Source organism: Sapajus apella, unplaced genomic scaffold (assembly GCF_009761245.1).
Source record: "Sapajus apella isolate SASKATOON/1434 unplaced genomic scaffold, GSC_monkey_1.0 scaffold24, whole genome shotgun sequence".
NCBI classification, from domain to species: domain Eukaryota; kingdom Metazoa; phylum Chordata; class Mammalia; order Primates; family Cebidae; genus Sapajus; species Sapajus apella.
This window is the reverse complement of record NW_022436964.1, coordinates 24,492,389-24,505,502: the sequence shown is the minus strand read 5'-3', so window position 1 is coordinate 24,505,502 and position 13,114 is coordinate 24,492,389. Positions and strand designations below refer to the sequence as shown.

At 36.2% G+C, this 13,114-nt stretch overlaps 1 protein-coding gene across 50 annotated transcripts in view; it reads left to right on the top strand.

Moving 5' to 3' along the window:
• Window positions 1-13,114, top strand: part of PTPRD (protein tyrosine phosphatase receptor type D) — a 2,321,819-nt gene that overhangs the window by 2,173,460 nt on the left and 135,245 nt on the right. For 43 of the 50 annotated variants that reach the window (XM_032290724.1, XM_032290737.1, XM_032290742.1 and 40 more), the window contains 2 exons: window positions 2,320-2,529; window positions 7,706-7,866. In XM_032290724.1, coding sequence (XP_032146615.1) covers window positions 2,320-2,529; window positions 7,706-7,866 — 371 coding nt within the window. The remainder of the gene's footprint in view (window positions 1-2,319; window positions 2,530-7,705; window positions 7,867-13,114) is intronic. The other 7 variants (XM_032290736.1, XM_032290738.1, XM_032290752.1 and 4 more) reach the window with 1 other exon arrangement.

The window sequence follows — 13,114 nt, the reverse complement described above, 5'->3', positions numbered from 1 at the left end:
TTAAACATCACGTTTATATTTCCTTATGATATTGTGTAATCATTAAGTAAATTATAGTTGAAAAAATCTCTAACATGGGATTTCGTTTTATTTCACTAATTGAGTCTAATTATATATTAAGGTTTTCTATTGTACCTTAGTTTCCTCATTTAAAAAATGAGGATATTAACCATCCTTATTGGGTTCTAAGGGGTAAATTGGAGCTAATGCATGTTTAGAATCCCTAGAACTGTGTCTGGCACCTAGTAATTGCTTAATAAATGAAAACTATTATTGTTACAGTTACCATAATTATTAAAAATAAAGCTAAATTTGACAACAAGATTAAAAGATAGTGCTAACTTTCTGGCCTTGTGTTTTTACTGGCCATTTGGTGCATTGTTGATCAGCATAACTGAATTTATTATGAGATGATCCAAATTTGCCAGCCATCTAATGCCCAATCTACTGTGCTTTTCCTAAAACAGCTTACATTTCCTGTCATTTTAATTGCATCAATAAACTCAAATTCACAGAAAATTTTGGCACATTTTAAATTAAATATTATTGAAAAATAATGTAGGTCAAAATTTTCCTATAACGGAAAGACTGGTTTTTTACATTTTTGGGATACAGTTTTGAACCAGCTGAAGACATTTGCTAATCCCAGTGCAGAAGGAACTGTACGGTATCATCAGATTCCTAACAGACTCATTCAGTGTTTGTCATATATACAGTCCGAAATCATTTTATTACAGAAACCTAGCCTTGATGATGCCAGGCTCTCATTCTACAAAGGAAAGATCACTGGTTTGGCTTTCATTAGATCTTTTTTTTTCTTTTTTTTTTTTTTTTTTTTTTTGATGTGTGTTTGAGACGGAGTCTTGCTCTGTAGCCCAGGATGGAAGGCAGTGACGCACTCTCGGCTCACTGCAACCTTCGCCTCCCGCATTCAAGCATTCTCCTGCCTCAGCCTCCTGAGTAGCTGGGACTATAAGCGTGTGTCACCATCCCCGGCTAATTTTATATATATATATATATTTTTAGTAGAGACGAGGTTTCACCATGTTAACCAGGATGATCTCACTTGCCTTACCTCATGATCTGCCTGCCTTGGCCTCCCAAAGTGCTGGAATTACGGACGTGAGCCACCACGCCTGCCCTTACTAGATCATTGCTATTTATGAAAACAGGGCTAGTAAATAGTTTTGCTGCACTGTTTTCATAAGTATCTTAATTTTGTTTATCAAGGTTCATTCCTTTTTGCAGTTTCTCCTCAAATACACGGACTTTTCTATTAATACCCAGATAGTAAAATAAATAAAATAAAAGTTATTTCCAAGAAACTGGCAAAAAAAAATTCCTGCTTACATCAACAGGCATCCCAGACTAATACACACCTTTTTCTTGTTAAACCCTGTAACATAACAATTTTAAATGGAGACGACAAAGGTAACTTTGAGATCCATGTTCATAACTGCTGTTAATATGATATTCCCATAATAAAGGAGTCCATGAAAAACAATAGATTATCCAAAAATAAATTCTACCTCTTTTCTTTAGAAATACATGAAGGATTCATATATACACATGCATGTGTGTTTTCTTCAGGGTAGTACTAACATTAATGTTCATCTACCTTGCCTGTATCACCCAGCAAGATATACATACTCCCAAGAGAGGTCGATTCTAGAAAAAGTTGCCGCCATGATAAAGTGTAGGGAGGTGCATCCCAATTGCCCAAACAAGGAGCTCAGTCAAGCCAGAAATTGGTTAATGAGTAACAATGTCTATTTACTATGTATACATTAAAAATTATTTGTTGGATTCTGCTTCTGCTGATTTGAGGGAATTTGTATCATATGAATTATTTCATTACTAAAAACAGTCTAAAATGTTAGTAACCTCTTCTAAAATGTGGTCAGATTTAAAGATTTAGATGGCTTTGTCTGAGGTTACTACTTGTTTAATAAATCTCCTGCAAGGCAAGGCTTTTATGAATCAAGCTGACTTTTTTCCTTAGACAAGTTATGATGTACTATTGCTCTTTGAGAGAATTTCATTAGTGTAGGAAATGAAATGAGCTACAGTAAAGGATCTAATTGCCCTGTGTTTATAGCCTGGACCTTGTAATAACAGTCCAGTATCTTACCTTAACAGGAAGAGAAGCGTTTGAAATATTGAGAGAACTGAGATTTAGTGATGCCAAGGTGCTATATGAAATGTGAACACACTGCATTTGGGTTGGTCCTAGTTCTGAATTAATTTCCCTCATTAAATTACCAGTAAGTTGGGTTATTGTTTACAGGTCTTTTTCTGTTTCCCACTTTTTTCCTTAAGCTGCTTAAGGAGATATCTAGGAAACGCAGAAGCATCCGTTATGGGAGAGAAGTTGAATTAAAGCCATATATTGCCGCTCACTTTGATGTCCTTCCCACTGAGTTCACCCTGGGGGATGACAAGCATTATGGTGGATTTACAAACAAGCAACTCCAAAGTGGTCAAGAATATGTCTTCTTTGTGTTAGCAGTAATGGAACATGCAGAGTCTGTAAGTTAATTATGATGGCATCTGTTTCCTATGGAATGCTTATACATTTTCACTGGAATGTGGTTATTTAGGGATTTGTAGATATATCCATCCCCATATTTCTCATGAACTCTTATTAAGTGTAATAACAGGTTGCCTATTCTTTCAACATTGCTGAGTGTACTCCTCAAGATTGCATTACAAATGAGACTGTGTCTCTAATGAAGGAAATTTAGGTGGCCCTCTAGTTTATGAAGTTCCAGATCTATACGACATGATCCTTGATACCTTTTGATGTAACACAGAGCCATCATTGCTCACAAACTCCTTCTCTCATCCTTTCAAAATAACTATTGTCCGAAAAGAAAGAGACTGTCCTCATCTTGCATAAAACCTGATTGACATTAACCCATGTGACTATAGTGGAAATTCACAAGTTCTGCCATTCAACGTGGCATATTTCTGGAAATAATGATTTTAGGGGTGATTGTATTTATTCTCCTGCATCTGCCAAGTGAGACAACAGTGCCTCTACCCAGATTCGTGAGGAAGGTCTGTCTAGAAAGAGACAAATACAACAGCTTCTTTAATTATAGAAATTTATGAGTGACTGTATCAGTGAAAAGCCAAGAAAGTTAGACAATAATTTAATTAAAAAGACAATTCCTAAGATATTCTAAATAATGAGTTTCCTTCTTTTATGTAATTCATCTTGCTTATATGTCATTTTATGCTTCAGTTGCTTTGAATGTTTTAAAAAAAGAAAGGGAGAGATACCGTAGATGGGAAGAGGTTGAATTTTGAAGTGGCAGTACACGTGAACATTTAATATACATATTTTAAACTTCATTTTTCTAATCGGGGTCTAAATATGACAGCTGTGGCAAACAATTGAGCCAGTCATTTCCTGTATAAAAGCAGCTCACGATGTATCAAAGATTTCTCGACATCAGGTGTTAGTGTGTACAGTGCGGCCTCTCTTCAAGTGACTGAAAGAATTCCCCTGTGGAAAATCAAAACACAAAGGCAGCCTCTCTGCCTGGTTTACCTTTGTGCTCAGAATGTCATTTGAAAACAAAGCGATGGCCTTCCTGGAATTTTAATGCACAGATATGCTTTCTCTTTCTAGTTGAAGGTTTTAAGGCAGAACATCAAGGGAATGGAATGTTAAGAAATCATCTTTTTCTTTTATTCAAAAGTGACTTTTAAATATTTGAGAGGAATTTTCTTTTAATAGCTCTAGGAACGTTTCAGAAAGCACACTCAGAGCATTGAGGTAGATCAGAGAATCTTGCAAAGAAGAGAAATCTCATTCGATCCTGCAGACTCAACCACTGAACCACTCTGGTTTCTGATGCCTTCCACTAGAGTTTAAATGTGTCACAACTGATGAACAGTCTGTCCCTTTCTTTAGTATGTCATCTGCTTATTAATTATAGAATTAAGATTTTTTTTCCAAATGTGTGAAGGAAGTTGCCCCTTTATCATCTTTCTCAGCATTGCTTTCAAATATATATGATATGTATTTCTTTTCCATATCATATATATTTTCAGGCCTAGAAGAGACATATCCAGTTAGAGTCATTTTGCAGTGAGAAAGCCTTTGTGTAAGTCTGAGATTTCTCTAACAGATTATAACAATGTTCCTAACCATTCTGAGGGTAGACTGGTAATTTGCAAAGAGAAAATACTTTTCCCTCTCCCTCAAAGACACAAGCTATCCCCTAATCCATTATCTCGTATTAAGAAGATCAGATAACTGGTTTGGGATGCTCGAAAATTTAATCTCTTCTTTTTCTCATATGCACAAGAAATTATACATTTCATGAGGCTGGAATCATTTTATGACCGTTTTCATTTTCACACATCTCTGTTTCTTGCATGGGTTGGAAATCTTTGTTCTTTGGGAAAACCTGTGCTTAAACTTCTATCTCAATGAACCATGATTATTATCTTTTTATTTATTTATTTATTTATTTAGAGACAGAGTCTTGCTCTGCTGCCCAGGCTAGAGTGCAGTGGCATGATCTCGGCTCACCGCAACCTCCGCCTCCTGGGTTCAAATGATTCTACTGCCTTGGCCTCCCAAGTAACTGGGGCTACAGGCACATGCCACCATGCCTGGCTAATTTTTTATATTTCAATAGAGATGGGGTTTCACCACATTAGCCAGGATTGTCTCGATCTCCTGACCTTGTGATCTGCCTGCCTCGGCCTCCCAAAGTGCTGGGATTACAGGTGTGAGCCACCTCGCCTGGCCTCTGATTGTTATCTCAAAGGCTCTTTGTAAAGAATTTCAAATCAGACAGTTTTGCTTACCACTGTCTATCAAACAATTTGAGCATCACCTACAAAAGGGAAGGGGTAATGTATAAACCAAAACAATTATGTAAATAATTATGTTTCTCAGATATATAGTTCTTTGCCAAGTCCTTTGTGTCAAACCTTATACCATACACATCCTTTTGTTTTTTAGCTGCTTCTGAGAAGCTTGGAAATATGGATTGAGTTTTCATCTTCTTTTCATGCATTAGAAAATCTGAAAATTTAGTCATTCTCTTTCCTGGGCGCAATGAAAAAAATGAGAAAGAAGAATAGTATACAGGCATTGAGTGGAACGTTTGTTCTCCTGTTTGATGGCTGAGCTCATTGTACTTAAGTTCAGAATAGATGCCATAAACACAAATTTTTAAAGATGCAGGTTAAAACACTTAAATATATGTACTGATTATGAAAAATGAGCAGATATACCGATGTCTTGATAATTTCAGCCATTTGAAAAGATGAACATTTTATTTTGCCTTATTCAGCCAAGATTTGCTGATAACTCACAAAGTACAAGAGTCAGTGCTAGCTGCTTTCAGCATATAAACGCAAATACTATATAAATCCTTACTTCTAGGAGTTTGTAGGTTCACCAAAGAAAATGAAGTATATATACAAATAAAAAGCCAAAATAGAGTTTGGTCAGCACCGTTAAAAAAAAAAAAAAAAAGACTAAATAAATATGTAGCTGTATTATTATCTTTTTTTTTTTTTTTAAGTGGAGGGAAATGACCAATGACTGCTAATCAGTTAAAAAGAGGTGGTTTCATTGGAGGCAGTATTCAAATGGGGGCCTGAAGCATTGTTCAATTTCAGGGGCTAAATGTTGTGGAACTTGTGAGGGAGTTGAGGAACAAGAATAAGAGCATTTAGGGAGTAGCAGCAAGAAGCTCACTGTGATGGATTGTGTTGTATGCTGTAAGCAAGTTTAAAGTAAAATTGTGGATGCCCTTGAGAACCATGCTAAGTTGTCTCCGTTTTATTTGGAAATCATGAGAGAGCTTCTTGAAGTCTTTGTAGTTGTAGTTTAGGATGATACCTCTAACAGCAGTGGAGACTATTAGAGGAAGGAAGAAACTCTTGGTATGTTGAGGAACACATCAATGAGGTCCTAAAGAAAAGTGCGCTCATGAGACTGGAAGGAGAGCAGACGGACCTGGGGGTCACTGATGATAAGCTAAAACCAGTGTTTCCATTCTATTCCTGTTATTATAAGGTAAAATCAACATCCATTCCTAGAAACTGAGAGGATGAGAGTATTTGGGAGGTCAGGAGGAAGGGAAGGAATATCTGGGAAAAATTAAGAAATTTATATTTAATCTGAGTATATATGTAGCGGTCTTTAGACATGACTGAAAATGAAGATCTGGTATTTCATAGAGTATCTGAGTTTAGGAACATTAATGAAGACATAGTCTGCATGGAGGCTGATAGTTAAAGCTTGGGCTGACCTTGCCAGGTACGAGAGGACAAAGATGCTAGTGGAGAATAGAACTTAAGAGTGCTGGTTCAGGGCCAGGCACGGTGGCTCACACCTATAATCTCAGAACATTGGGAGGCTGAGGCTGGAGGATTGTTTGAATTCAGGAGTTGGAGATCAGCCTGGGAAACATAGTGAGACCCATCTCCATAATAAAATTTTTTTGGGGAAAGAATGTTAGTCTATAGGATGGAGTCAGAGGCAATTAACTCAGCAGGGCTTGAGAAGTTTGAAAGATGAGGATGGAAGAGAGAAAAAAAGAAGGCTTTATGCACAGTGGCAAATCTGGAAAAGTTGCCTAGAAAGGTAAAGAGTAAATAAAGACGATTCGTTTTGGCAAATTAAAACAAAAATAGGACCAATGGTGGTGCTGGAGTGAGAAGAGCTGAGGAGTGAGTGATAGGAGAAGCAGAGCAGCTAGTGGATATGGATTAGTCTCTGCTGGACGGGGAAAGTCGAAGACAGGGCCTTGAAGGGGGCAAGGAGAGTCAGGAAGATGTTTTCCTGATATAGACTCAAATAGGACAGAACTAAATAGGATGGGATTTCACAGAAATAAAGATCGTAGATATTTAGTCCATTTCTTCTCCAAGTAACTGTATTTTTAAAAAGTATATTATCAATTGTCTATCGGGAACAAACATACCAGTCTCTGAGCAATAACTATAATAAAACAAAATGAGAACTGCTAAATTCTTTTAAGTACTAAAAACTCTCTGTTTTACGAAGCCGTGTATATCATCAATTCTGTACATCTTGCATCTGTCGTTTGAATTATGGAATTCGCTTTTGAAATTTTAGACTTTGTTCATTGTTTGGGCTGTAATTCCTGAGTAAAATGCAGAAATACTGAGTAGTACCAAGCACTAAGAAGCACAGTAGTACTAACAACTGCTGACATGCACATTTAATTACATACTGACTGACTTTGCATTGTAAATATGTACTTTGGTCTCCTTAACTGTATGATAATGCCTTGAAGTCTGGAACTCTAATACAGTCTCTTGATTTTCACTTAGCACCTAACACTTTGGCACAATGTAAATGTTCATTAAACATTTTGCCACTGGTTAATTACTGGTACTTTACACTTCATAGGACCATTTAATATGCCATATATAGATCCCAATGAAAAGTGTCTGTGAAGTAACTTGTACTGTCAAAATGATTTTATTAAAAAATATTTCACTCTATAGGAAATTTATATTACAAAACTCTTCCTTTCTTTTCTTTATTCTCCTCTCCCTTCCCCTTCCCTCTATTTTGCTAACACTGCTTAGCACAGTTGCCATTATATCCACTATTTCCTGGATTTTTTACTTCTCCACATGTTAAAGGTACTCTCTAGAAAGCCATTATTTTATAACTAAAATAGACTCTCCTCTTCCTCAGAAGATGTATGCAACCAGCCCGTACTCTGACCCTGTGGTGTCAATGGACCTGGATCCACAGCCAATCACGGATGAAGAAGAAGGCTTGATCTGGGTTGTAGGTCCGGTCCTTGCAGTGGTCTTTATCATCTGCATTGTCATTGCTATTCTTCTTTATAAAAGGTGGGTTTGCCCAGTATTTCTGTTGCAGTTTTGGTGGCTGCCTTATTTTTAAAGACTTGATCACTGTTCTGCAGTCCTTAGGTGGTTGATTTTAGGAGAAATACTTCAGTGCCATTTCAGTTATTTTTGGAAAGCATTTACAGTAAGATCAAAATGTAACAACTGTACGATTTGGAATCTTATTCAGTGTTTGGTATAGACTTCTGTTGTCCAACATGCATCTGTTGCGGCCTCCAAACTTCTGAGCTGCTTTATGCAGATAAGCACTCTTGATAACAGTTGAGGCATTAGTGCATTCACAGGCAAATAATTCCATGCAAGCTTTCACTTGATTGTTTTAGGTAATTAATTGCTCGATTTCAGCATGTTTTTTCAAGCACTATTATGATTTTACAATTTGTGTACATATGGTAATCTAGTTTGCACAAGTGTTGAGACAGTTCCCGGTAGCTATTTCTCAAAATTTAGCAAAAGCAGATAAAAATTAAGGATTAAAGAAGAAGAAAAAAAAGAGAGGGATGGAGAATGAATCCTCTCCCAATTTTCTTCTCACCCTTATTCCACATCTTCACTGGTGAATTTGTGTATGTGTCCAAGAAGGGATGCCAAGGTACCATTTTCCTTTTTAAAAAGCTGTAATCTCAGTCTTACTATGCCCACGTATTGATTTAAGTAGTGCCTTTGACTACAATTAGGATGCAGATAATCTGTTCCTACCCAGGTTTTTCTGATATGCTACTCTTTCTCAATTCTGTTTCTGCCTCTAACAGCTAATCTCTAACAAGATTTTTTCCTGAGGTCACTGCCCAGTCGGTTACACAGAGGACATTAGTAATTGTTCCCATAAATTCTTTCTGTCTTAAAAATATAATTATAATATAAATATGAACATATAAAAATAGCATATAATATACTTTCTTAAACATTTAAAATGGCTAAATTCAAAATTACTTCCCTCTATATCGATATTTATTTTTTCCAATCTAAATTGCATTTTGATAAAACTTTATGTTCTCATTTTCCTTGTGATGTGTTGTGTTTTGAAATGCTACTGTGAAGACGATCTCATCCCACGACTACAAGATACCTTCTCTCTCCCTGTCCCTGTAACCTTGGCCTTCAAAATCTGAAAAGAGTATCTTCATTTCGATTCTTGCATCTACTTAATCTGATAATCTCATTTTCATTCATTCTTTTTCCTACCAATCTAGCTGCCTTTTGGGGGTTTATATTAATGATTTTCACCCTCACTCCCTTGTTCTTCTGTCCCTGGAATAGCTTTTTTCCCCTATAATGTCTTTTCATGAGTCTTAAAAACAAAAACAAACAAACAAAAAACTCCTTTAACACACTTCTCCTTTGAAAAACTTCTTCTTAAAAGGCTCTATTTTATTTCATCCCAGCATGGAGAGAGGGTTGAGAAAATAAAGGACAAATGAAAGAAGTTCATAACCATAACCCATTAAATTGACTATCCTATTTTAGAGTTATAAAGAATGAAAGAAATATCCATCATTTTTTTCATGAACACTGCCATCATTCTATTATCCATGCTGTAAAATAGCTGAAAAAGCAAGTGATTGAAAGCCAAAATCTCCTTTCAGTTGATGATTTGAAGTTTCCCATTCCGATCTGTATCTGTAGTCATGTATCTCAGGGAACCCATTGTATTTTATCACCTCTCTCCATGTAGGAGGTAAGGTCAGGAAGCACAAGGTACCACCTGCCCCAAAGTAATCATAGATCCTGTTTGAGTCCAAGCAGGAGCTGATGCCCTTTGCTGTCTGTACACTGTACTTTTTTCTAGAAGGGACTTCAATAATAAAAAGCAATAATATAATTCTAATTGTTTTCTGGGAGATATTTATTTAGGTGGTCACATTTACTGTGGGGGTCAGGTCAAAAAAACAAATGCTTGTTGACAGGTGTATTTCTAGGCCATTTCACCTGACATTTTGTGATTATTTGAAATGAGAAAAATGAATGCCTTATTTTTTAAGTTATGTTTTATTTGGATATACATAGCTATCATTAAGTCATACCAAGTGACAGATGTATATGGTATTTGTGAATCAGTTATGTAAATGTGAAGAAATATGATTATAGTCCTAATAATTTTTAAAAGATAATTGTTTTCTTTCTTCATCTGCATGTGCTTAAAAAATGAACTCACTTATAAGTTTTCCTACTCCCACAAAAAGGAGTATGATATTTAAAGGTTTTATGACTCTGGTAAAATAGAGTAGCATTTTAGTGTGGGCCTGTGTAAGCATCGTCTAATGCAATTGTTGGGAAATGCACACATCCTCGAATGCTAAGTATATTTAGCTAACCATCTGAAGGCCCATGAAGCGTTTCTGAAATAGAAATGCTTGCTTCAGCAGTAAAGAACATTCCTGACTTGAAATTCAAGTAGGCCCAACAATGTCCTTCTTGATTATCATGAGGCAGTTCAAAAGGAAATCTTCTGTACCCAATGAATAGTGTCTTTTATAGCTTGGATTCTGAGCAAAGTTAATTATGTAATAAATCCTCCATTCCCTCTTTTTAGGTGCCTTTAGTTTATACACAGGTCATTGGTAATGACTTAGAATTGAAAGTATCATTATTATTATTATTGTCTAAATATTTCACTTCTCATATGCAAATAATGCTTTGAGAAGAAATGAGAATAAAACATTGTTGACTCGCATTATAGTGATAATCCACTTCATCATATATCTCTGCTTCTGAGATGCTTGCATTAGACATAGGTCTGTAGCTACAGATAGTTTTATGATATAAAGAAGTGTGTTTTAACCAGTTGTCTGAGGAAGCTTTTAGACTTATTAGATATATTCATGTGAAAATGGTACACGTTTTGATCTGATATTCTGCTCATTTAACTTTTGTTTTTAATCTAGTAATCTGAACACCTATAATACATTGATAATCAGTAACAAAAAGTATCAGGGCTTTGTAAGGTCCCTAAAATACTTTTTGAACCATCATAAAATTAAAATATATTTGATATATCTTTAATGGTATAAACTTTCATGTACTGTATTTTTTTTAAATATGATATGGGCCGTGTCTTAAATGCACCTTACAGAGATAAGATAGCAGCAAGGTTTGGACAGCTACTGGACTGAGGAGCCAGGAAACCTGAGTCCGAGTCCCAGCTCTGTGACTAGCTGCTTGCATGGGGTAGAAATTCTTGCCAACACTGTGAGCCTAGATTTATGAAGTAAGTGGGTGGACTAGATAATTAGGGCTTTTTAATTTTAATGTTGTATAATCTGAAAACATTAAACACCAGGCAATAGTATTCGAATTGCACATCCATCTAGTCCGACAAAAAAAATCCATAAAGCAATTAAAAGTTCTTATGCTGTATACCTGCTACATATGTAAAGCTTTTCAGACTTTATTCCAAAACTGTTCAAGAAGTATTTATATAGAAAATAAACATTTAAAAATAAACTATTAAGCTTACCTTTATGGAAAAGCATTTCAAGATGGATGAGAAGTATTTATTATATACTATGGAAACAAAGATGTGGATCAGGAGGTCCTAGAAGTCTGAGGCACATTTTAGGCAGTTAACATCCTTGAAGGGTAATAATCTAGCCTGCATGCACACTGCTTTTCCATACCCGTCCCAAGATGTGTAGGCCATGAGCTAGACGAGACTAAAATACAGGCTTCAGTTTTTCCAGCTTTTTCCAGCTTCAGCACTGGCTCTCTGCAGGCTTTGTGTCTTTAGTCTTCTGTTTTTGTATCAACCCTCCATATAGTTCCAAGGCCTCATCAAAGAAAGAAATGCAGTCCAGAATATTTTGAGGATCTATGAAGAAATATGTGGCCACACTCAACCACACTGGTCCCTGCTTTCTGGCTTCTGAGTAGGCCCTCCCTGAGTTAGAAATGCCTTTCCTGTCACTCCCCGGCCACTCCTTCTGGCTTGGCTAACTCTAACTCATCCTGGAAGTCAGCTAGGATGCTGCCTACTATCAAGGCTTTCTGGGTGCCTGCTTCATCTGCAGTGTTCTCCTCTCCTCACCTGTCTAGTAGTTCGGGCTGCCTTCGGATCGCCTTTCCTAGGCTCTTAAAGTACTTTCTGCTTGTCTATTATAGAACCTACTGCATTACCGTCAGTGCCCCTTTTGGCACTCTGCCTCCACTAAACTGCAGGTCAAGGACGCTGTCTTATTCATTATTGTTCCCTAGTGCCTAGTAGAGTGGCTGGCCCCCCAAATTATTAGATAATTAAACGTATACAAGTCAAAGAGTGTTAGAGAAACTCAACTCCTGACATACATGGAAAGTATATCAAACTTGTTGACTCCGTCACTCATTATTATCACCTTTATTTTGGCTGGCACAAGTTGTCATAAAATCCTTGGCCTATAAATTTATCAGTCATGAAAGCTTTCAATCTTGGATAAGTACCCCATATATACCCATGTGTATGGTAAGGCTAACCTTTATCTAGAACTGTGCATTTTTTCATATAAACAAGTATCCTTTGAATACACAAAACTGATAATTCACTAGGTAGTTTTCCATCCTCAGACATAGATTTTCCTACAACTGATTCCCTGATGAAGTCATTGATTTAAAAAATGAGCAAGTTGGAAACATTTATGTTGGATTTTTGTTTTACCTGGCACACTTAGTAAATCACTTTAAGATTAAGAATAAGAAGAATTAACCAATGTGTTTGGTATCATTTTCATCATTAACTTTGTATGTGTGTGTTTGTACAATTTAAATGTGGATTTTTTATTTTTGAAAAGAGATAGATTGAATTATCTCACAGTGCCAGATAGTCCAACAACTTGGATATCGATTTCATTGGCATTAAGAAAAACTTAGTACCTTTATTTTGCAATTAGGAACTCACTGAAAACTTTGCAGTTTGCCTCAAAGTGAAGATTTTTCGATTAATTGTTTTCAGGAAAAGGTTATACTCTGCAGAAGTAATGTGATTATTTAAACAGTCAACATATTATCACAGGTGAAAGGATCTATGAGCATGAACTTGTTGCGTTCGCAGACAGCAGCACAGACTAGGAAAATACCTGTGCTGTCAGTGGCTGGTGATAAAATGTTTTCCTGGATTAGCCTAACTGTATAAATGGGCCATGCTCTTTAGATTTATAATGATGGGTATTACATTTTCCTAAACTAAAGATGTACTTAATCCTTCACTGGACAAAAGATGTAGCAAGAGGTGTTTGAAGAAATGATTTCTGCCACCTTACTA